General features: G+C 55.1%; 2 protein-coding genes across 3 annotated transcripts in view; one reads left to right on the forward strand and one right to left on the reverse strand.

Annotated features, from left to right (window-relative positions):
- LOC132078984 (NAD(P)(+)--arginine ADP-ribosyltransferase 2-like) overlaps positions 1-24,531 on the reverse strand; it is a 348,971-nt gene that overhangs the window by 237,625 nt on the left and 86,815 nt on the right. The gene's annotated exons all lie outside the window — the stretch shown is intronic.
- NRBP2 (nuclear receptor binding protein 2) overlaps positions 1-24,531 on the forward strand; it is a 35,998-nt gene that overhangs the window by 1,287 nt on the left and 10,180 nt on the right. For both annotated transcript variants that reach the window (XM_059477901.1, XM_059477911.1), the window contains exons 2-7: positions 21,922-22,044; positions 22,764-22,865; positions 23,180-23,269; positions 23,409-23,449; positions 23,775-23,869; positions 24,278-24,301. In XM_059477901.1, the coding sequence (XP_059333884.1) occupies positions 21,922-22,044; positions 22,764-22,865; positions 23,180-23,269; positions 23,409-23,449; positions 23,775-23,869; positions 24,278-24,301 (475 nt within the window). The remainder of the gene's footprint in view (positions 1-21,921; positions 22,045-22,763; positions 22,866-23,179; positions 23,270-23,408; positions 23,450-23,774; positions 23,870-24,277; positions 24,302-24,531) is intronic.

The following is a 24,531-nucleotide window of genomic DNA, read 5'->3' on the forward strand; positions in this document are numbered from 1 at the left end:
GCAGTACCAGGAGTGACTCCCAAAAATGGGGCTGGAGCCACCCTGTGCCTGTCAGGGCCCCCAAAACAGGGAGCAGAGCCGGAGGTGAATCCTGGCCCCAGGCAGGGGCTGGGTGATGGACACGGGGCTGGGGGACAGACACGGGGCTAGGGGACAGACGCTGGGCTGGGAGATGGACACGGGGCTGGGGGACAGACACTCTGCTGGGGGATGGACAGACCACAGACACTGCCGGAGCCCAGAGGGAAAAGGCCCATGCAAGGCCGAACCCTTTATCTGCCCCTTATCTCCCCTGTCCCCGAGGCCAGACCTTTTATCTGCCCGTTATCTCCCCTGTCCCCAGGGCCAAACCCTTTATCTGCCCCTTATCTCTCCTGTCCCGGGTAAGGACCCGGCCTCAGCGCTCAGCCCAGGGCTGCATTTCCCGGCCTGAATTCCCAGGCTGGGCTTTGCTGAGGTACTGATCCCTGCTTCTGGCTGATATCTCCACTCCTCCTGGCTGATCCCTGGGGCTGATCCCTGCTCTGGGGGCTGATCCCTGGGGCTGATCCCTGCTCCTGGGGCTGATCCCTGTTCCTGGGTCTGATCCCTGCTCCTGAGGCTGATCCCTGTTCCTGAGGCTGATCCCTGTTCCTGAGGCTGATCCCTGTTCCTGAGGCTGATCCCTGCTCCTGGGGCTGATCCCTGCTCCTGGGGCTGATCCCTGTTCCTGAGGCTGATCCCTGCTCCTGGGGCTGATCCCTGTTCCTGAGGCTGATCCCTGCTCCTGGGGCTGATCCCTGTTCCTGGGGTTGATCCCTGTTCCTGGGGCTGATCCCTGCCCCTGGGGCTGATCCCTGCTCCTGAGGCTGATCCCTGCTCCTGGGGCTGATCCCTGGGGCTGATCCCTGCTCCTGGGGTTGATCCCTGCTCCTGATCCCTGCTCCTGGGTCTGATCCCTGCCCCTGGGGCTGATCTCTGCCCCTGGGGCTGATCCCTGCTCCTGGGGCTGATCCCTGCCCCTGGGGCTGATCTCTGCCCCTGGGGCTGATCCCTGGGGCTGATCCCTGCTCCTGGCTGATCACTCCTGGTTGATAACTCCTCCTGGCTGATCAGCTGCTCTATCCCTCAGCACTGCCAGGTGCTTCCACACCCCCTTCCCCTGCTCCTGCTCCCTCCTCCTCTCTGTAAAACGCCTTCCCCACACCGAGGGCTTGACCCTGACCCTCGTGAAATGGAGAATATCGAGGAGCTGGAGAGAGCTCAGGGACAGGAATGGAGCTGGGAAGGTCTGGAGGAGCTGGGCAGGGGCTCAGCCCGGAGAAAAGGAGGCTCAGGGGGGATCTTGTGGCTCTGCACAACTCCTGACAGGAGGGCACAGCCGGGGGGATTTGGAATCTGATCTCAGGAACAGGGACAGGAGGAGAGGGAATGGCCTCAGGCTGGGCCAGGGGAGGTTTAGCAGGGATATTGTGGAAATTCCTTCAGTCTGTTCTGGCCAAACAGCGATGGGTAAAGGTGAGGATTTCAATGCCAGTGGTGTTTATTGGTGAGAATTTCAATGCCATTGATGTTTATTGGTGAGGATTTCATTGTCAGTGGTGTTTATTGGTGAGGATTTCAATGCCACTGAAGTTTCATGGTGAGGATTTCAATGCCAAACAGTGACATTTACTGGTGAGAATTTCACTGCAAGCCGTGTTTAATGGTGAGGATTTCAATGCCAAACAAACTGATGTTTCATGGTGAGGATTTCAATGCCAAACAGACATGTTTATTGGTGAGGATTTCAATGTCAGTGGTGTTTAGTGGTGAGGATTTCATTGCCAAACAGTGACTTTTATTGGTGAGGATTTCAATGTTAATGGTGAGGATTTCAATGCCAGTGGTGTTTCATGGTGAGAGTTTCAGTGCCAGGGATGTTTAATGGTGAGGATTTCAATGCCGAACAGTGATCTTTCATGGTGAGGATTTCAATAGCTGTGATGTTTTATGCTGAGGATTTCAGTACCAAAACAAATAGTGATATTTAATGGTGAAGATTTCAATGCCAAAGTGATATTTAATGGTGAGGATCTCAATGCCAAGCAAACAGTTTGGCATTTATTGGTGAGGATTTCAATGCCAGTGATGTTTAATGGTGAGGGTTTCAATGCCAAACAGTGACACTTATTGGTGAGGATTTCAATGCCAGTGATGTTTAATGAGGATTTCAATGCCATACAACCAGTGGTGTTTAATGGTGAGGATTTCAATGCCAAATAAACAGTGACATTTATTGGTGAGGATTTCAATGCCAAACAGTGATGTTTCATGGTGATGTTTATTGAGGATTTCCATGCTGATTTATGCAGGACCTTTCTGGAGCGGCGCTGCCATGCCCAGACCTGGCCCAGGGGGGATTCCTCCTCCTGTGCAGATGTGGGACAGGTGGGAACCCCCAGAGCCATCTCCACAAAGTGCTTCGGGTTCTGGTGCTCTCCATCCCCGGGGATTTTCCAGCTGGAGCAGGGAAGGGTGGGCTGGCCTTCCCTAGGCAGCACAGCTGCTCCAGGACAGCCAGAGCAGCAGGAATGCTCCTGATTGCCGGCTGGAGGAAGTTTGTGCTGGTGTTTGTGCAGATACCCAGGTGTTTGTGCAGGTTCCCAGATGTTTGTGCAGATTCACAGGTGTTTGTTTGTGCAGGTTCCCGGCTGTTTGTGCACATTCCCAGGTGTTTGTGCAGGTTCACGGATGTTTGTGCAGATTCACAGGTGTTTGTGCAGGTTCACGGATGTTTGTGCAGATGCCCAGGTGTTTTTTTGTGCAGATTCCCAGATGTTTGTGCAGGTTCCCAGGTGTTTGTGTGATTCCCAGATGTTTGTGCAGGTTCCCAGATGTTTGTCTGTGCAGATTCCCAGATCTTTCTTTGTGCAGATTCACAGATGCTTGTACAAATTCACAGATGTTTGATTGTGCAGGTTCACAGGTGTTTGTGCACATTCCCGGGTGTTTGTGCAGGTTCATGGATGTTTGTGAAGATTCCAGGTGCTTGTTTGTGCACATTCCCAGGTGTTTGTGCAGATTCCCAGGTGTTTGTGTGCAGGTTCACAGGAGTTTGTGCGGGCTCCCAGATGTTTGTGACCTGCAGGAAGGAGTCGGACGCTGCAGATCCACCCTCGGCTCTGCTGGGCTTTGTCCCCACAGGGAGCTCCTGCTGGAGCCCCACTGCCATTATTTATTTCCCCAATCGGTTTCCGGGGGGGTCCAGCCCTGTGTGGGACCCTCAGAGCTGGGGTTTGGAGGGCAGGGCCATCGGAGTCCCAGTGGGCAGAGCTTGGGGTGCTGGTGGAGTGTCACAGACAACTTTTATGGAAAATCCTTTCCTTAGGGTTTTTTCTCCTGAGAAGCTGGGAGGCCTCAGGAACAAAATGTAAACAATGATTATCTGCTGCTGTGGAATGCAACAGGTGCATCTGTGATTGGTCTCATGTGGTTGTTTCTAATTAATGGCCAATCACAGTCAGCTGGCTCGGACTCTCTTTCTGAGCCACAAGCCTTTTTTATCATTCTTTAATATTCTATTCTTAGCTGGCCTTCTGATGAAACCTTTCCATCTATTCTTTTAGTATAGTTTAATATAATATATACCATAAAATAATAAATCAGCCTTCTGAAACACGGAGTCAGATCCTCGTCCCTTTGCTCATGCTGGGACCCCTGTGAACACCCATGACAGAGGAGCAGCCCCGTGTCCCTGGCAGCGTCCCAGCCCTGCCCTGCCCCTGTCAGAGCTCTGCTGCTGGTTGGGAACTGCTGCTGGCACACCATTTCCCACCTGGGAGCACCGGGGCTCCCTCAGCCTTGATCCATGACCTCTTGCTTTTCCCGCTGTTATAAATGATCAAAATTTTCAAAAATTTAGCAAAGATTTATTAATTTGTCTGCGAGACTGACGTTCGGTCTTTGAAACCACCACAGCAAAAGAGTCAACGTCGAGCCCGGGGTCAGCCCTGGGTGAACACGGACCTGACCCGAGTGTCAGAGTGTCTCCAGTTCACAAATGCTGCTTCTTGCATCAAGGTTTTATGCAGTTTATTCTGCCCGAGGCAGAGATGACCGAATGTTCTTTGTGTCTCTTCACATGCATCGTTGTTGATTTCCATGTGCAGAGCTGGACAAAGGTCCAGTCCAGATGTCTCGATGTTGTCAGTCGACACCGGAGAAGCCATGTATTCACGTGGATCAGGATGGCACCATTGGTTATCTCGACAGATGTAATCAGCAGGGCGATAATCCCTTCCAAGGCGGACCCGACAGCTCGGGAAACCAACGATTATCGACCTGGAAGCCGCTATTCTTACGTTAAAAATCCCGATGTTATCTCAACAAAGTCCGGGAACTGGATGTATATGAATAAGACACTGCTCCCGGCCAGGATGGTCAAAAGACATAGTTTGGATTTTATACATTAATAGCATGAATTATCCCTACCATATACTGCAGCTGCTGGTTGGGAACTGCTGCTGGCACACCATTTCCCACCTGGGAGCACCGGGGCTCCCTCAGCCTTGCCTCCGTGACTTCCTTTGCTTTCCCCACCCACCCCGGAGATTATGAGCAGAAGGGAGAATAAATTTGGCTTTCTGCTTTTTCTGGGAGGTTTTGTGCCTCTGTTGGTGTGGGCAGGGCTGTGGTGAGCCTGGTTTATCATAAGTCTGGTTTATCCCTGCTGCTTTGGGGTCCCAAACCCCCAGTTTGCCCGGGAAAGGGGGCTGTGACCAGCAGGAGTTTGCTGCTCCCACCACATCTGTCTGTCTGTCTGTCTGTCTGTCCCATTTCCTGGGCTCAGGCTGTGATTTCCACCCCCTCCCCATCCCCACCTGTCAGTTCTGCCCCTCTGGTGCTGCTCTGGACAGGTCTGGGCTCCTGCAGCCCTTCCCTGGGGTGGGAGTGCTCAGATGGGGCTCATGGATGGAAATTTAAAATTGTTCCTGTGATTTATTCCTCTGAGTCAGCCTGGAACTGGCCCCTGCTCGTGGTTCTGCTGCTGCTTCAGTGTGGGATTTGCTTTGGGATTTTAGGATTAATTTCCAAGAATTTAGGGTTAATATCCAAGAATTCAGGATGATATCCAAAAATTTAGGGTTAATAGCAAAGAATTCAAGATGACATCTAAGAATTTGGGGTTAATATTCAAGAATTCAGGGTGATATCTGAGAAATTAGGGTTAATATCCGAGAATTTAGATTATATCCGAAAATTTAGGTTTAATATCCAAGAATTCAGGATGATATAAAAAATTTAGGGTAATAGGGTTAATAGGCTTGGGATAGAGTGAGGGAAGGGATGGGGCACCCAGAGGGACCGGGATGGGATGGGCTTCTGATTTTCAGCACCAAATCCTGTGGGGTGCACATCTGGGGGGTTCAAGGGAAAAACTGAGCTCTGGGGAGATCCTGGAGCCCTTACAGGGCCTGAAGGGCCTCCAGGAGAGCTGGAGAGGGACTGGGGACAGGAGGGAGAGGACACAAGGAATTGCTCCCAGTGCCAGAGGGCAGGGCTGGATGGGAGACTGGGAATGAGGAATTGTTCCCTGGCAGGGTGGGGAGGGGCTGGGATGGGATTCCCAGAGCAGCTGAGGCTGCCCCTGGATCCCTGCAGGTTTTCCAGGCCAGGCTGGACACCGGGGTTTGGAGGAACCTGGACAGTGGGAGGTGTCCCTGGTCCCATGGAAGGTGTCCTTGCCTATGGAAGGTATCCCTGGTCCCATGGAAGGTGTCCTTGCCTATGGAAGGTATCCCTGGTCCCATGGAAGGTATCCCTGATCCCATGGAAGGTGTCCCTGATCCCATGGAAGGTGTCCCTGATCCCGTGGAAGGTGTCCCTGGTCCCATGGAAGGTGTCCTTGCCTATGGAAGGTGTCCCTGGCACTATGGAAGGTGTCCCTGGTCCCATGGAAGGTGACTGTGGCTGTCCCTGGTCCCATGGAAGGTGTCCCTACCCATGGAAGGTTTCCCTGGTCCCATAGAAGGTGACTGTGGCTGTCCCTGGCACTATGGAAGGTGTCCCTGGTCCCATGGAAGGTATCCCTGATCCCATGGAAGGTGTCTCTGGTCCCATGGAAGGTGTCCCTGGCACTATGGTATTACAGCGTCCTGAGTGGGTCGCTGAGGGTGAGAGATGGACGGTGAATCTTGTTTCTTGATCAGAAGGCTGGATTTATTGATATATGATATATAATACATAATGACTATACTAAATAGAATAAAGAGAGAGAAGTTGCAGAGGCTTCCTAAGCTAAGAATAGAAAGAAAGAATCTATAACAAAGTTGTGTCCAGGGACTCTGTCCCCAGCTTACTCCTGTGATTGGCTTTTAATTATAAACATGGGAACATGAGCCAATCAAGGTGCATCCCATTGCATTTCACAGCAGCTGATAACAATTGTTTACATTCTCTTTCTGGGGGCCCTCAGCTTCCCAGAAAATGCAGAAATCTGAAAGAAAGGATTTCTGTGAAAAAATGTCTGCGACACTATGGAAGGTTTCCCTGCCCATGGAAGGTGTCCCTGATCCCATGGAAGGTGTCCCTGGTCCATGGAAGGTGTCCTTGCCCATGGAAGGTGTCCCTGCCCATGGAAGGTGTCCCTGCCATGTCACAGGGTGGCACTGGGGGTGTTGCAGACCCCTCCCCACCCAAACCATCCTGGGGCTCCCCAGCTCTGAGCTCTGACTCCTCCAGGAGGGTGAGAGGAGGGAAAAAGAGAAACCAGCAGCAGAAAACCCGGGGCAGAAACACTAAGGCAGCGTTTAATGAACATAAAATGCTGTTAAAAACCAGCCAGAGGCAGGGGGGAGGTTCAAGGTGGGAAAAGGAAAACAAAGCATGGAAAAGCAGCGCTGGGAGGGAGGGAGGGAGGGAGGGCTGGAATCCCGGCAGTGCGGGGGTTCCCATTTTTAGGCATGGATGAGGTTGCACTTGGCAGCAGATCCCGGCTCCACGCTGGGGAAGGCTTTGGGAAGGCTCCAGCCCTGCAATTCCTGCCACGGGGTTATTTTTGAAAGCTGCTCTGCTGCCAGCTGTCCCCAGGGAGCCGTGAGGAGATGTGAGGAGATGTGAGGAGCTATAAGGAGCCTTTCCAGCACAGGGGAATCAGCTGCAGGGCTTGGTTCCTTCCCTGCCTGCCATTCCTGCCTCCTCCTCCCATCCCTGGTTTCTGTTTGCCCCGGGGGAACCTTGCAGGGCAAGTTTGGGGTGACCCTGCCCAGCTCAGCTCATCTCGCAGGGGAGCTGCCAAGAGTTTGGGGTTAATAGCCGAGAATTTAGGGGTGATATCTATAAATTTAGGGGTAATATCCATGAATTTAGGATGGTATCTAAGAATTTAAGCGTTAATATCCAAGAATTTAGAATGGTATCTAAGAATTTAGGGGTAATATCCAAGAATTCATGTACATGAATTTAGGGTCAATATCAAAGAATTCAGGATGATATCCAAAAATTTAGGGTTAATATACAAGAATTTAGGGTGATATTCAAGAATTTAGGCCTAATAGCCAATAATTTAGGGGTAATATCCAAGAATTTTGGCTAATATCCAGGACTTTAGGGTTAATAGCCAAGAAGTTAGGATGATATCCATGAATTTAGAGTTAATAGCCAATAATTTAGGATGCTATCTAAGAATTTAGGGCTAATAGGGTTTAGGACTTTAGGGTTAATAGCCAAGACTTCAGGGTTGATATCCAAGAATTTCAGCTGATAGTCAGGACTTTAGGGTTAATATCCAAGATTTTATGCTTAATAGCCATATCCAGGACTTTAGGGTTAGTAGCCAAGAATCTAGGGTTAATATCCAGGAGTTTAGGGTTAATAGCCAAGACTTTAATGTTAATATCCAAGAATTTAGGACATCTAAGGGTTTAGGGCTAATATTCAAGAATTTGGGCTAATATCCAAGACTTTAGGGTTAATATCCAAGAATTATGGCTAATACCCAGGACTTTAGGGTTAATATTCAAGACTTTAGGGTTAATATCCAAGACTTTAGGACAGTGAAGGTTTCACCCTGGCTGTGCTCTGAACGGGGGTTCTGGGATACCCCAGCTGAGGGTGAACCAGAGGGAAATGGAATTCCAGAGCTCACCAGTGGATAAATGTCACTTGGAGCAGAGAGTGCAGCTCTGTCCCCAGCACGGGTCTGGCACGGATCAAGCCCGGGCTGTGCTGGGTTTGGAACCCTCCCCATCACCTTCTGTGGGCGAAGGGGGGAGGGATGGATGGACGGATGGATGACGGATGGATGGATGGTTGGATGAACGGATGATGGATGGTGGGTGAAGGGGGGATGGATGGATGGATCCATGGATGGATCCATGGATGATGGATGGATGGACGGATGGATGGACGGATGGATGGATGGACGGACAGATGGATGGATGGATGGTGAGCGAAGGGGGGATGGATGGATGGATGGATCCATGGATGATGGATGGATGGACGGATGATGGACGGATGAGGGACGGATGAGGGACGGATGGACGGATGGATGGATGGATGGATGGATGGATGGATGGATGGATGGATGGATGGACGGATGGATGGATCCATGGATCCATGGATGATGGAGGGATGGATGGATGGATGGATGATGGATGGACAGATGGATGATGGATGGACAGATGGATGACGGATGGACAGATGGATGACGGATGGACGGATGAGGGATGGATGAGGGATGGATGAGGGACGGACGGATGGACGGATGGATGGATGATGGATGGATGGACGGATGGATCCATGGATGGACGGATGGATGGATGATGGATGGATGGATGGATGGATGATGGATGGATGAGGGATGGATGGCTGAGGGATGGATGGATGGATGGATGGATGGACGGATGGATCCATGGATGGATGGATGGACAGATGGATGATGGATGGATAGATGGATGGATGATGAATGGATCCATGGATGATGGATGGATGGATGGATGGATGGATGGATGGATGGATGGATGGATGATGGACGGACAGACGGATGGATGGACGGAGCCCCAGGGCTGCTCTTGCCGTGCCGTGCTCTGCATTTCACCGAGCCTTTAATCCTCGGGGAGCTCTCCCGGGCCGAAACAATCCCGAGCCTTGTTCTGGCTGCTGGGGAGGGGCTGACGTCAGCCTGCCGAGAGGATTCAGAGCAGGAATTGTGGTTTTTTCATGCAGGAACACGCTCCTCAATCCCCGTCTGTGCTCTGAAAGGAGTGCCTGGCTGCAGCTCCTTAATCCTGTTCATTTTCTCCATGGGAATTCCAGGCTGCAGCTCCTCAATCCTGTACATATTCCAGGCTGCAACTCCTTTATCCCATCCCTGTTTTTCACAGAAATTCCAGGCTGCAACTCCTTTATCCCATCCCTGTTTTTCACAGAAATTCCAGGCTGCAGCTCCTTTATCCCATCCATGTTTTTCACAGGAATTCCAGGCTGCAGCTCCTTTATCCCATCCATGTTTTTCACAGGAATTTCAGGCTGCAGCTCCTTTATCCCATCCGTGTTTTTCACAGGAATTCCAGGCTGCGGCTCCTTTATCCCATCCCTGTTTTGTACAGCAATTCCAGGCTGCAGCTCCTTTATCCCATCCCTGTTTTTCACAGGGATTCCAGGCTGCAGCTTCTTTACCCCCAGCTCTCAGCCCGTCCCCTCTGTGCTCCTCCATCCCACCGCGTTACAATTCCTGCCATTTTCCCTGGTTTTTTTCCTTTCCTGCCTTTATCCGCGCTGGTTTTTGGCCCTTTCCCTCTCTTTCCCAGGGGGATGGGTTTGTTTGAGCTGCAGCCGGCTCCAGCCCCCTCCGTGCCCCTTCCTGCGTTTCCTGCGCTGTAACCCGAGCCCTCGGCTGTCCCGGGGGTTTGGTTCCTGTTCTGTGCCGGGCAGGGCTGTCCCGGGCTGGGTGAAGCTTCTGGAATGCGGCTCAGCTCTGCCCTGAGTGTTTGTCTGGGTTTGAACACAGAGGTGTGTGCTGAGGAAGGCAGGAGCCTCCCCTGAAATGGAGAATGTAAAACCTCCCCACTCTGAATTGTTATAATTTTTAATTTTAGAGGCTCTTGGGCAAAAAATATGGGAACAGGAATAACAGTTCTTTAATAGGGAAGAAAACAAAAAGATAAACAATGCAGTACACTAGAACACCACTGACAGAGTCAGAACCCAACTTGACACCCTGTGGGTCAGGGTGTTGGTGGCAGTCCCATTGGAATTGTGGCTGCAGCCCTCCTGCAGTGGCAGGTGTAATGCTGTTGGATCAGGGATCCTGTAGAAATCCAATTGAAATTGTGACTGCTGGAGTGTCAGGCGTGGTTCTGTTGGATCAGGGATCCCGTAGAAGTTCAATTGGAGATGTGGCTACAGTTTTTTGGAGTGCCAGGTGAGGTTCTGCTGGAGCAAGGATCCTATAGAAGTCCCATTGGAATTGTGGCTGCAGTTGTTTTGGAGTGTCAAATGTGGTTCTGCTGGGTCAGGGATCCTGTAAAAGTCCAATTGGAATTGTGGCTGCTGGAGTGTCAGGGGTGGTTCTGCTGGAGCAGGGATCCTATAGCAGTCCCGTTGGAATTGTGTCTGCAGTTTTTTGGAGTGCCAGCTATGGTTCTGTTGGAGCAGGAATCCTGTAGAAAGGTGCAGTCTCTTCCTCTGAAGATCCAGTGGAAGAGGCAGCTGCTGTTCCTCTGGGAAATCCAGTGGAGAAGCCGTGCTGGTGTTCCAGAATCTCCACATTATATCCAGTTGGGAATGCTCGGCTCTCCCCTGGCCTCACATCTCCCAATGGGATGCTGTAGCTCTTATCAGCCATGCAGGGACATTCAATGGCCTCTTATCAGAAAGTGTCTCCCAGGTTGTGGAGGAGATAAGGAAAACTGCCCACTGAACAGAAGAAAACTGCCATCCAGAGGGCAAATACAGTTTGCTTGGCAATCCAGGCTGCATGGCAAACCTGGCTGAGCTCCTGCAGGGTTGGCACTGCTCACTGAGGGGTTCTGAGGGGTTCCTGCCTCTCCTGGAGCTGCTCTGCTCAGGGCTCAGCTGCTCAGCAGGGCAGGAACATGGAAATCTGAGCGAGTTCCTCCCAGCTGGGCTGGCTCCTGCTGGCCCCTGCTCCTCCCTCAGAGCCTGCCAGGCTGGGATGCTCTCCCAGCAGGGATATGTGTCCTGGAGCTCTCCCTGGGATGCTCTCCCAGCAGGGATGTGTGTCCTGGAGCTCCCTGGGATGCCCTTCCAGCAGGGATGTGTGTCCTGGAGCTCCCTGGGCTGCTCTCCAGCAGGGATGTGTGTCCTGGAGCTCCCTGGGATGCCCTTCCAGCAGGGATGTGTGTCCTGGAGCTCCCTGGGATGCCCTTCCAGCAGGGATGTGTGTCCTGGAGCTCCCTGGGCTGCTCTCCAGCAGGGATGTGTGTCCTGGAGCTCCCTGGGCTGCTCTCCAGCAGGGATGTGTGTCCTGGAGCTCTGCAGGGCTGCTCTCCCAGCAGGGATGTGTGTCCTGGAGCTCCCTGGGATGCCCTTCCAGCAGGGATGTGTGTCCTGGAGCTCCCTGGGCTGCTCTCCAGCAGGGATGTGTGTCCTGGAGCTCCCTGGGCTGCTCTCCAGCAGGGATGTGTGTCCTGGAGCTCTGCAGGGCTGCTCTCCCAGCAGGGATGTGTGTCCTGGAGCTCTGCAGGGCTGCTCTCCCAGCAGGGATGTGTGTCCTGGAGCTCTGCAGGGCTGCTCTTCAGCAGGGATGTGTGTCCTGGAGCTCCCTGGGATGCCCTTCCAGCAGGGATGTGTGTCCTGGAGCTCTGCAGGGCTGCCCTTCCAGCAGGGATGTGTGTCCTGGAGCTCCCTGGGATGCCCTTCCAGCAGGGATGTGTGTCCTGGAGCTCTGCAGGATTCCCTGGGCTGCTCTTGTCCGCGAGCCCAGGCCTGTGCCCCCTCCCAGGGCTGCCATGGGGTGACCCCAGGGTGGTGTCACCTCCCAGGGCAGTGCTGGCATGACCCCAGGCTCGTGTCACCTCCCCAGGCTGGGCTGAGGTGTCACCACGCTCATGTCTCCTCTGGGGCCAAGCAGGGCCAGGGGGTAAAGCAAACATCGCTGCTGGCTGGGGCTGCAGGCGAGGGCAGGGAGCCAGGAAATAAACGCCAGCCCTGCTGCTGCCCCTGCTGCTGCCCCTGCTGCTGCTGCCCCTGCAGGAGCTGCCCTGGTGTGGGCAGGGAGCAGCAGGAAATGCCAACCCTGCTGCTGCTGCTGCCCCTGCAGGAGCTGTCCTGGCATACACCAAGCCTGCTGTCCCTGCTGCTGCCCCTGCTGCTGCTGGCCCTGCAGGAGCTGCCCTGGCATGGGCAGGGAGCTGGGAAATAAACACCAACCCTGCTGCTGCTGCTGCTGCCCCTGCAGGAGCTGTGCTGGCACGGGCAGGGAGCAGCAGGAAATGCCAACCCTGCTGCTGCCCCTGCAGGAGCTGCCCTGGCTCTGCTCAGGCCAGTGGAAAAGTACTCGGGTGTCCCCTTGCCGGAGAACAGGGATGAGAACAGGGAGGGCAGTGTTTGCTGGGCAGCGGGGAAGGGCAGCCGTGGGCACACGGGGAAGCAGAGGCTGCCAGCCCTCCCACGGGGAGCAGTGCTGGGTATGGGATGGGATTGGGGAAGAGATTCCTGCCTGTCAGGGTGGTGGGGTGTTGGAATGGGAGCAGGATGGGATTGGGGAAGGGATTCCTGCCTGTCAGGGTGGTGGGGTGTTGGAATGAGAGCAGTGCTCGATATGGGATGGGATTTTGGGATGGGATTTTTGAGAAGGAATTTCTCCCTGTCAAGGTGGTGAGATGTTGCAGTGGGAGCAGTGTTAGATACTGTGATGGGATTTGGGAAGGAACTCCTGCCTGTGAGAGTGGTGAGGTGTTGGAATGAGAGAAGGATGGGATTTTGGGAAGGAATTCCTCCCTGTCAGAGTGGTGGGGTGTCGGAATGGGAGCAGTGATAGATTTGGGATGGGATTTTGGGAAGGAATTCCTCCCTGTCAGGGTGGTGAGATGTTGCAGTGGGAGCAGTGTTAGATACTGTGATGGGATTTGGGAAGGAATTCCTGCCCATGAGGATGGTGAGGTGTTGCAATGGGAGCAGTGATACATATTGGGATGGATGGGATTTTGGGAAGGGATTCTTCCCCATGAGGATGTTAGGGTGTTGCAATGGAATTCCCAGAGCAGCTGTGGCTGCCCCTAGATCCCTGGACGTGCCCAAGGCCATGCTGGATGGGGCTTGGGGTGATCTGGGCTGGTGGGAGATGTCCCTGACAGGACAGGGTTAAACGAGGTGACCTCTGAGGTCCCTTCCCACCCACAGCACCCCGGACTTTGATGGTTCTGTCACAGGGAGGGTCCCTGGAGAAGGGCTGGGTGCTGTGGGTGCCCCTTCTGCCCTGGTGGGGCAGCTCTGGCACTGCCCACCCCGGTGGGCTGTCCCTGACTCAGTTTCCCTGCCCGCTCTCCAGGCCTGGGCACAGCCACACATTGGGGTGTGATTTGTGGAAACAAACAAACAAACTCCACAACTTTTGTGCCGTTGTAAAGCTGGTATGTTTATTACCGCCCTGGACGCGTGTGGGAATCATATTTTAAAATGACGTGTACTTCTGACAACTTCAGATTATTTTAAATCTCTCTCTCAAATACATATGTATGCAATTTCACAATAGGTTCATACATATTCATTCTACTGATTTTGAGTGACACTTGCTGCTAATTCTTCTTTATCAGAAAGAGCTCTTGAGTCAGGTTGCTTTGCTTTGACTGCTTCTTTTCTCCTCCCTTATCTCTTGTCCTTCAGCTGAAGCAGTTTCTCTGAGCACAGGTTTTCTGTGAGACCAGGCAGTCAGACTAAACAGCAAGCTACAGATTTAACTCAAAATGTGCATTTCACCTAGATTAAAATAGATTTCTACTCTGGAAAATTTCTACTTTGCTTCAGGTGCTTCTCCTGGGTGACAGGGCAGCCCTGCTGCTCTCTGCCTCAGCTCTGCTGGTTCTCCATGGCCCAGGATGGCCTGAGGGGGCAGCAGTGCCTGAGGGGCACACGGTTGTGCCCCCCTGTGCCCCCCTGTGCCCCCTGTGCCTGGCTGGGTTCGTGCTGAGCTCACAGCTTCGTGGCAGACAGGATCAAATGCTTCACTGGAATCCAAATATTTTCCGTCCACTGCCTTGCCCTCACCTGCTGGTTGTGTAACAGGATGGCAGGGACAGAACAGGTTTGTCTGGCACCACGGATCCCTTGGCACCGCCGCGGGGCTGAGCTGTGCCCAGCCCTGGGCACGGCTACTGCCAGTGAGGGATGGCATCTGTGCTGGCCTGGTGCTGCTGCCGGTGCCCTCGCTGGGCACAGAGGGGCGCAGGTGCCACTCTGGGGTTGGATGGGGCCTGGAGCAGGAGCTGGAGCCTGGAGCAGGAGCTGGAGCCTGGAGCTTTCTCCCAATCTAAGACAGGGGTGTGACAGCCCCTTACCACGGGCACGGTGTTGGATGGAGCCCTTGGAGCAGGAGCTGGAGCCTGGGACAGGATGTGTGACAGCCCCTTACCAGGCACGGTGTTGGATGGAGCCCTTGGAGCAGGAGCTGGAGCCTGGAGCAGGGGCTGGGAGCCTGGGACAGGGGTGTGACAGCCCCTTCCCTTGGGCACAGTGTTGGATGGGCCCTGGAGCAGGATCTGGAGCCTGGAGCGTGCTGTCACCTGGGACAGGGGTGTGACAGCCCCTTCCCTCGGGCAGTGTCGTTGTCGAGGCAGTCACGACACAAAGTAGAGACTACAAGCAGTTTCAGTTGGCAACTCTTAATTATTGAACATGGCTGACTTTTATACACTTTCTAATTGTTTATGCTTTTTCTGCTCTAACTATTGGCTACAATAAGTCAACATAATAGTATTGGTGAAAAGTTATAGTGACTTTAACTAACTTTCTAAAACTACTTCATCTAGCTGCAAGGTTCTCTTTTCTTTCTTCTCTCGGTCTCTTTGGTTACAGCTTTGGAGAGAGCTATTTATCAGCTTCTTACTTCTCAGCTTCTCGCTCTTTTAGCTAACAGGCCCGCTGTTAGCCCCTTCTACAGGGCAGGCCACAGGGGGTTGGTGACCCCCCATCTCCGGGGCCGTGGGCTCTGCCCGTGCTGCCACTCCCCATCCCTGACCCTTGGGGATGTGCAGGACACAGCTTAGGTGTCCCTGACCCTTGGGGACGTGCAGGACACAGCTCAGGTGTCCCTGACCCTCGGGGACATGCAGGACACGCCTCAGGTGTCCCTGACCCTTGGGGACGTGCAGGACACATCTCAGGTATCCCTGACCCTTGGGGACGTGCAGGACACAGCTTAGGTGTCCCTGACCCTTGGGGACGTGCAGGACAGGTCTCAGGTGTCCCTGACCCTTGGGGACGTGCAGGACACAGCTCAGGTGTCCCTGACCCTTGGGGACGTGCAGGACACAGCTCAGGTGTCCCTGACCCTTGGGGACATGCAGGACGTTGCTTAGGTGTCCCTGCCTGGGGCCTCAGCACTCCCAGCTCGGTGTTTTTGCTTTCCTGTGTTTTCTGAAGCGGTTTCTGTGTTGCAACAGCCGCGCCTGCCCTGCCTGGGGCCACAGACGGGGACAGCCTCAGTCAGGGCAGGGGATGCAGGGTTTGGGGGACAAGGGTGGCCCAGGGGACATGAGATTTAGGGGCACAGTTGGGGCTCCCCCTGTCCCTGCTGCCTGTGGGGTGTCCCTGTGTCCCACCAGGAGCCAGACACAGTCCAGGGTGTCCCACCAGGAGCAGGACACACTCCCAGGTGTTCCCCTGTCCCACCAGGAGCGGGAGACACTCCCGGGTGTCCCTGTGTCCCACCAGGAGTTGGACACACTCCCGGGTGTCTCCATGTCCCACCGGGAGCGGGACACACTCCTGGTGTCCCCGTGTCCTGGGACAGCAGGGTGGACATGGGGCTGGCATTTCCTGCGCAGGGTTTTTCCAGGCACGCCACGTTCACCCTTTGGCCCCGTGCTCCCCCAAATCCCAAATGCCGTGGGGGTACAAAGGGCTGGGACAATCGCTGCACACCGTGAGGGGAGAACCATGGAGTGGTTCAGGTGGGAAGGGACCTCGCAGCCCCCCCACCATGGGGGCAAAACCTCCTCTCCTCGTTATTCCTGGCCCCATCCCTTGGCTGCTGCCCCAGGCCCGGAGCTCCAGCCCCAAGCCCATTCCCGGGCCTGGCTCAGCCCCATCCCCCGGCCCCAGAGCTCCATCCCTGAGCCTGTTCCCGGGCCTGGCTCAGCCCCATCCCCATCCCCATCCCCCAGCTGCTCCCCCGGCCCCAGAGCTCCATCCCTGAGCCGTTCCCGGGCCTGGCTCAGTGCTCGCTGACGAGAAAGGCTCAGGAGGGAGCGATTGCTTGGAAGCTGCAACCCAATCTTTGCTGAACCGGCGCTGAACCGGCCCTGCCCCGTCCCCAGCGGCTGCTCCGGGCGCCGGCCGAGCGCTCCCGGAACGGCGCCGAGCAGCACATGGAGCTGCTGGGAGCGGGATAAACCATGGGGATGAACCACTGGGGATCAACCACAGGGATAAACCATCGGGATAAACTGTGGTGGATAAGCCATGGGGGTTAAACCCCGGGGGATAAACCACAGGGATAAACCATGGAGATAAACCATGGGGGATAAAGCACGGGGATGAACCACAGGGATAAACCACGGGGATAAACCAGGGGGATAAACCACGGGGATGAACCACGGGAGATAAACCACGGGGAATAGACCACAGGGAATGAACCATGGGGATAAACCAGGGGGATAAACCATGGGGCTAAACCATCAGGGATAAACCATGGGGAATGAACCATGGGAGATAAACCACGGGGGATAAACCATGGGGGATAAACCACTGGAGATAGAGCACGGGGATAAACCATGGGGATAAAGCACTGGGGATTGATCACAGGGATAAATCACAGGGAATACACCACAATGATAAGTCATGGGGATAAACCGTGGCAGATAAACCATGGGGGATGAACCACGGGGAATAAACCATGGGAATAAACCATGGGGGATGAACCACAGGGGATAAACCACGGGGGATGAACCATGGGGAATAAACCCTAGGGATAAACCACAGGGAATAAACCACAGGGCATAAACCCTGGAGACCTGCGTCGCTGCCTTTCGTCAGGCTGTGTGGAAAATGCCGCGCTTGTTTATTTATTTATGGAGGCCGGGCCGGAGCTCAGAGCGGGAGCAGCTGGTGATGATCACCAGCTCTGTTCTCACTCAGCACAAGGCGGAGCACGTTCGTGTCCACACGCAGCCGGGAAGGGTCCGGCCTGACACGTTCCAGAGCTTCCTGGATCCCGGCAGGTCCTGGCACTGGTCCCACTGCTGGGGCTCATCCCACTCAGGGAGTTCATCCTACTGAGATCCCAGATCCTGGCAGATCCTGGCACTGATCCCACTGCTGGGGCTCATCTCACTGCTGGGGTTGAGATCCTGGATCCCGGCAGGTCCTGGCACTGATCCCACTGCTGGGACTCATCCCACTGCTGGGGCTCATCCGCTGCTCAGGTTTGGGGCTCACCCCCTTGCTGGGGCTTGTCCAACTGCTGGGGTTCATCTTATTCCTGGGATTCATCCCACTCCTGGAGCTCATCCATTCCTGGGGATTATCCCATTCCTGGAGCTCATCCCACTGCTTGGGTTGAGATCCTGGCAGATGCTGGCACTGGTCCCACTGCTCAGGTTGAGATCCTGGATCCCGGCAGATCCCAGCATTGATCCCGCTCCTGGGGCTGAGATCCTGGATCCCAGCAGATCCTGGCACTGGTCCCACTACTTGAGCTGAGATCCCAGATCCCAGCAGATCCTCTGCCCCAGTCCTGAGCGCCAGGATGGTCCTGGGGCCCGGAAAGAGCTTTTTTGGAGCTGGGAGGGACCAGGACCAGCTAGGCTTTAAGGTCCCCCCAGTCCAAAACTGTGATTCCAAGACAATTCTGCGGTTCCCACTCTGGCTGTGCACTGGGATCACTGGGGTCACTGGAGTTACTGGGATCACCGGGATCGCTGGGGTCATTGGGATCACTGGAATCGCTGGGATCACTGGGGTCACTGGAGTTACTGGGAGCACTGGGATCACTGGGAAGGCTGTGCCCGTGTCTCTCCCGTCCCTGCCGGGCTCTGAGCGGAGCCCGTGCCGGGCGGGAGGTGGAACAGAGGTGGAGGAGGAACAGAGGTGCTTTGTGTGGCTACAACATGAACCGTGAACTGCCTGGGCGTGCCCTGCTAACGAGCCGGGGGTGCTGGGCGCCACGGCTGCCCCGAGCCCCGCGGGGCCCAGCCCTGGCTGCAGGATCAGCCCCGAACCCGGGCAGTAGATGAACCCCAAACCCTGCCAGTGGGATAAACCCCAAACCTGGCCGGTGGCATGAACCCCCGCAGCGGGGCCAGCCCTGGCTGCAGGACCAGCCCTGAACCCAGGTAGTGGGATGAACCCCAGCAGTGGCATGAACCCCAAACCCAGCCAGTGGGATGAACCCCAAACCTGGCCAGTGGATGAACCCCAGTGGCAGAAGGAGCCCCCTGGCACTGGAATCAGTCCTAGGGTGCACAGACCCCCCCTGGAGTGCCCCCAGCCCCACAGGAAGGGCAGGAGTGGGTGGGGGCTGCAGTCCCAATCCCACTGGGATGCTTTGGGGTCGCTGGGATGCTTTGAGGGCACCTCTGCTTCTACCATGAGCCTGTCGTGGGCTGGGGTTTGAGCCAGGTGCCTCGGGGGTTTTACCTGGACTGGAGATGGGTCCTGGTGGCTGTGGCTGGTCTGGGGAGCAGAAGGGTCCATGCAGGATGTCACCTGTGGAGGTGACACCTGTGAAGGTGACACCTGAGGAAGTGACACCTGCAGAGTTCATACCTGCAGAGGTCACACTTTCAGAGGTCACACCTGCGGAGGTGACACCTATGGAGGTCACACCTGCAGAGCTGCCCCTGGGGTGGGGATCTGTGGCCCCTGGATATGGGAAGCTCCTGGACAGGTTCTGGGGCTCCTCAGGATGCTCACAGGTGATGTGGTGGCTTTGCTTTGCCCACGCCTGATTTTCTATGGCTTTCCTCACACCTGAATTTCTCTGCTTTCCCCGCCCCTGATTTTCTCTAATTTGCCCAGCCCTGATGTTCCCTGGGCAGTGCAGGTGTGGGTAGCTCTGGGACAGGTGTGCAGGGCTGGGGACAGGACTGTCACAGTCCCTGCCCCCCCCCTGAGGAGTCGCAGGGCCAGCTCAGCACCAGCTCCAGGTTATTTCCTCTTTTTTAATACATTTGCTTCCTTTGACTTGCTGAGATTTTTTCATGGCACACTGACTGCCCTCAGGGCGCTGTTATCTTTTTATACTAAAAACCACATGTATTTTATTAACAATAATTTTCTAATACGTTTACTTATGTTAGACAGTCTGTCTCTACACTAAACCAATCCAAAAATGCCACCATCACAGCAGGAGATGGAGGCTAAGAAGAAGGAGAAAGACAGAACATGCTTAGATTCTTTTAAGAAGTTTTTTGAACTTTTTCTAAAATCTTTTAAAATTCTACTTTTTCTCCCTGTGATAAATTCACTAACGTTCTGCTTGAACCCTCGTGGCTTGTAAATCCTCACACAAAGTTGGTAATTGTTTCCATGGGTTAAAATCGAAGGCCCAGGTGGTTTTGACCGGGTGCCAAGGTCTCTGAGCGCCCTGCCAGGGTCTCAGGGCAGTCAGAGGAATTTCCTGGGTTCCAACTCTTCAGAGGAAATTCCCGAGTTCTGACACTGAGTTCCTGACACTTCTGCTGCTGCCTCCTGGCCCACAGCACTGGCTGGAGATCGGCTCCAGCTCCAGTTCCCAGCCAGAGCCTCTCCAGAGACCTTCACCCCAAAAAGGCTGCGTTTCTAAATCGGTGACTGTGGCAGGGAGTGCTGTAAGAGCATGGGGACCCTGTTGTTCCTGGGCAGGAATCAGGTTCAGGCTCATTGGTTATTTTTGTGTATTTATTTGTGCATTTGCTGTGGGAGGTGTTGGTGTCAGTGACTGTGGGAGCACTCAGTGCTGTGCCAGTGCCATGGAGGTGATTGCAGGGGGTTCCTGCAGGTTCATTTATTAATTTTTATGTATTTATTTATGTGTTTATTTGTGCATTTGCTGTGGGAAGTCTCGGCATCAGTGGTTGTAGGAGCACTCACAGCGACACAGAGGTGACTGCAGTGAGCTCTGCTCACAGTGCACCTCCCAAACCAGGGGGTTCTGCAAGTCCATTTATTATTTTTGTATATTTATTTATGTAATTATTTGTGCATTTGCTATGGGAAGTGTGGATGTCAGTGATTGTGGGAGCACTCAGTGCTCTACCAGTGACACAGAGGTGATTGCAATGAGCTCTGCTCACAGTTCACCTAACAGGGTGGGGGTTCCTGCAGGTTCATTTATTATTTTTTGTGCATTTATTTACATATTTATTTATTATTTGTGCATTTGCTGTGGGAAGTGTTGGTGTCAGTGACTGTGGAAACACAGTGACACAGAGGTGATTGCAGTGAGCTCTGCTCACAGTGCACCTCCCAGAGCAGGGGCTCCTGTTCCTGCTGGTTCATTTATTATTTTTATGTATTTATTTATGTTTTTATGTATTTATTTGTGCATTTGCTGTGGGAGGTGTCTGTGTCAGTGACTGTGGGAGCACTCACAGTGACACAGAGGTGACTGCAGTGAGCTCTGCTCACAGTGCACCTCCTGCTGGTTCATTTATTATTTTTTGTGTATTTAGTTGTGTATTTATTTGTGCATTTGCTGTGGGAAGTGTCAGTGTCAGTGACTGTGAGAGAACTCATAGTGACACAGAGGTGACTGCAATGAGCTCTGCTCACAGCGCACCTCCCAGAGCAGGGTGTTCCTGCCAGTCCATTTATAATTTTTAATGTATTTTATTTATTTATTTATTTATTTATTTATTTATTTATTTATTTATTTATTTATTTATAATTTTGTTTATTTGTTTGTTTATTTGTTTGTTTATTTTATTTTATTTTATTTGAGCATTTGCTGTGGGAAGTGTCTGTGTCAGTGATTGTGGGAGCACTCAGTGACACAGAGGTGACTGCAATGAGCTCTGCTCACAGTGCACCTCCTGCTGGTTCATTTATTATTTTTTGTGTATTTATTTGTGTTTTTATGTATTTGTGCATTTGCTGTGCAGGGCGGTGACTGCAATGAGCTCAGACCTCCAAGACCAGGGGGTTCCTGTTCCTGCCAGTCCATTTATCACTTTTAATGTATTTGTTTATGTATTTATTTGTGCATTTGCTGTGCACAGAGGTGACTGCAGTGAGCTCTGCTCACAGTGCACCTCCCAAACCAGGGGGTTCCTCCTGGATCATTTATTATTTTTGATGTAATTATTTGTGTATTTATTTGTGCATTCACTGTCAGTGACTGTGGGAGCACTCAGTGCTGTGCCAGTGCCATGGAGGTGACTGCAGGGGGGTCCTGCTGGTCCATTTAGTATTTTTGGTGTCTTTATTTATGTTTTTATGTATTTATTTGTGCATTTGCTGTGGAAAGTGTCGTTGTCAGTGACTGTGGGAGCGCTCAGTGCTCTGCCAGTGACACAGAGGTGATTGCAGAAATTTGGTATTTTTGGGGTCTGTTCCTGATCAGGCCATTCCTGAACAGAAATTTGATATTTTTGGGGCCTGTTTCTGATCAGGCCATTGCTGAACAGAAGTTTGGTATTTTTGGGGTCTGTTTCTGATCATGCCGTTCCTGAACAGAAATTTGGTATTTTTGGGGTGCCTGTTCCTGATCAGGCCGTTCCTGAACAGAAGTTTGGTATTTTTGGAGGTGCCCGCGCAGCAGGCAGTGCCAGCCTGGCCTGACCCCCCCTGTGCCCCCAGGTGAACCAGGGGAACATGCCTGGCATCCAGAGCACCTTCCTGGCCATGGACACCGAGGAGGGCGTGGAGGTGGTGTGGAACGAGCTGCTCTTCACTGACAGGAAGGCCTTCAAAGCTCACGAGGTGAGGACACGGCCTGGAACAGCCTGGCATGGCCTGGCACGGCCTGGCACGGCCTGGCATGGCCTGGCATGGCCTGGTACAGCCTGGCAGGGCTCTGCCCCCTGGCACGGCCTGGTATGGCCTGGTATGGCCTGGCACAGCCTGGAACGGCCTGGCACAACCTGGCTCAGCCTGCTACGGCCTGGCACGGCTTGGCACAGCTCTGTCCCCTAGCACAGCCTGGCATGGCCTGGCACAGCCTGGCAGGATCCATGGCTGCTTCCAGAGAGCCCAGAGCAGGCCCTGGGGCATCCCCAGAGCTTGGGGTGCCCTGCCCATGCCAGGAGCTCCCCCTCATCTGTGCTGCCCATGCCAGCCCCTCACCTGTGCCCTGTGCACCCAGACGCTCCCACCTCACCTGCCCTGCCCATGCCAGGAGCTTCTGTGTGTCAGGAGCTTCCACCTCATCTGTCTTGCCTGTGCCAGCCCCTCACCTGTGCCCTGTGCCCCCCTCACCTGTGCCCCCCTCACCCGTGCCCCCCCTCACCTGTGCCCTGTGCCCCTCCCCTGTGCCCCTCCCCTGCCCCCAGGAGAAGATCCAGACCATGCCAGCCCCTCACCTGTGCCCCTCACCTGTGCCCTCCCTCACCTGTGCCCTGTACCCCCAGCCCCTCACCTGTGCCCCCCTTTCCTGTGCCAGCCCCTCACGTGTGCCCTGTGCCCCTCCCCTGTGCCCCCAGGAGAAGATCCAGACCATGTTTGAGCAGCTGGTGCTGGTGGATCACCCCAACATCGTCAAACTGCACAAGTACTGGCTGGACGTCAGGGACAGCAAGGCCCGGGTACGGCTGGGGGGGCTTTGGGGGTCTAGGGGGGCACTAAGGGTCACTGGGGGTCACTGGGGGGTCTGGGGGAGCTTGGGCTCGGGGTCTGGGAGGCACTGGGGGGGTCTGGAGGCCTCTGGGGGACCTCAGGGGGCTCTGGGGGCTCTGGGGGGTCTGGGGGGTATGGGGGCGTCTGAGGGGTGTGGGGTCCTTTAGGGGGCACTGAGGGGCACTGGGAGACTGGGGGGGTCTGGGGGGCCATGGGTGGGATCTGAGGGGCCTCTGGGGTGCTCTGGAGGCAGCTGACCCCCCCCTCCCCCATGCCCCCCCAGGTCATTTTCATCACAGAGTACGTGTCCTCGGGGAGCCTCAAGCAGTTCCTGAAGAAAACCAAGAAGAACCACAAGGCCATGAACGCCCGGGTGAGCCCCGGGGACACCACGGTCCCTCTGGGGAGGGGGCTCTGAGTGTCCCTGGCCCTGGGAGGGGCTGGCAGGGCACAGGGGGCTCTCCCTGTCCCTGTCCCCATGACACAGCCATGTCCCCCTGTCCCCTCCCCAGGCCTGGAAGCGCTGGTGCACCCAAATCCTCTCAGCTCTCAGGTGAGGCTCCTGCAGCTCCTGCAGCTCCAAACCCTGCCCTGAGGGCTGCGGGGCTGCGGGCAGAGCTCAGCACACTCTGTGCCCCCCATGTGTGCCCCTGTGTGCCCCCTGTACCACGTGTGCCCCCTGTGTGCCTCCCCTGTGCCCCCCATGCCCCCCCTGTGCCTCCCCAGTTTCCTGCACTCCTGTGACCCCCCTGTGACCCCCCTTGTACCCCCCTCTGCCCCTGTGCCCCCCTGCCCCCTGTGACCCCCCTGTGCCCCCCCATGTGCCCTATGCCCCCCATGCCCACCTATGACCCCCCCATGCCCCCTGTGCCCCCCAGTTTCCTGCACTCCTGTGATCCCCCCATCATCCACGGGAACCTGACCAGTGACACCGTGTTCATCCAGCACAACGGGCTCGTCAAGATCGGCTCCGGTGCGCCCGGGGGGCACAGGGGGGCACCGGGGGGGCACGGGGGCTGGGGGGCACAGGGGATGGGGGGTCTGGGGGCGCACAGAGGGCTGGGGGGGTCACAGGGATCTGGGGGGCTGTGGGGGAGTCTGGGGTGTCACAGGGTTCATAGGGGACTGGGGGGTGTCACAGGGGGGTGGGAGGTCACATGGGTCTGGGAGCCTGAGGGGGGCACAGGGGTCTGGGGGGTTGGGGGGCCTGGGGGATCCAAGGGCGTCCGAGGGGTCTGAAGGGTCAAAGGGGGGTTGGCAGGAGGAAGGGGGTGGGGGGGGTCCTGGAGGGGGTCCTGGGCAGACAGGGGCAGGGTCCCTTTTTGGGGTGCCAACCTCGCTGTGCCCTTTCCTTTCCCCCCGACCTGTCTTGCCCTGGCAGTTTGGCACCGGGTGTTTGCCAACGGTGAGTGACCCCCGCTTCGGCCACCCCCTGCCCTGGGGGCACCCCTGCAGCCCCCAGACCCACCAGGAACACGGGGGGTGGGCTGTCTGGGGAGGGGGCACCAGGCACGAAGCATGGCTGTGGGGTCCGTGGGGAGGGGGCCCCTCCATTCCACCGGGAACGGCTGCTGGGTGGGAGCAGAGGGGGCTCCTGGCACGGGGTGGGCAGGGGCACAGATCCCCCCTCATACC

This window comes from Ammospiza nelsoni, chromosome 1 (genome assembly GCF_027579445.1).
Source record: "Ammospiza nelsoni isolate bAmmNel1 chromosome 1, bAmmNel1.pri, whole genome shotgun sequence".
NCBI classification, from domain to species: Eukaryota; Metazoa; Chordata; class Aves; order Passeriformes; family Passerellidae; genus Ammospiza; species Ammospiza nelsoni.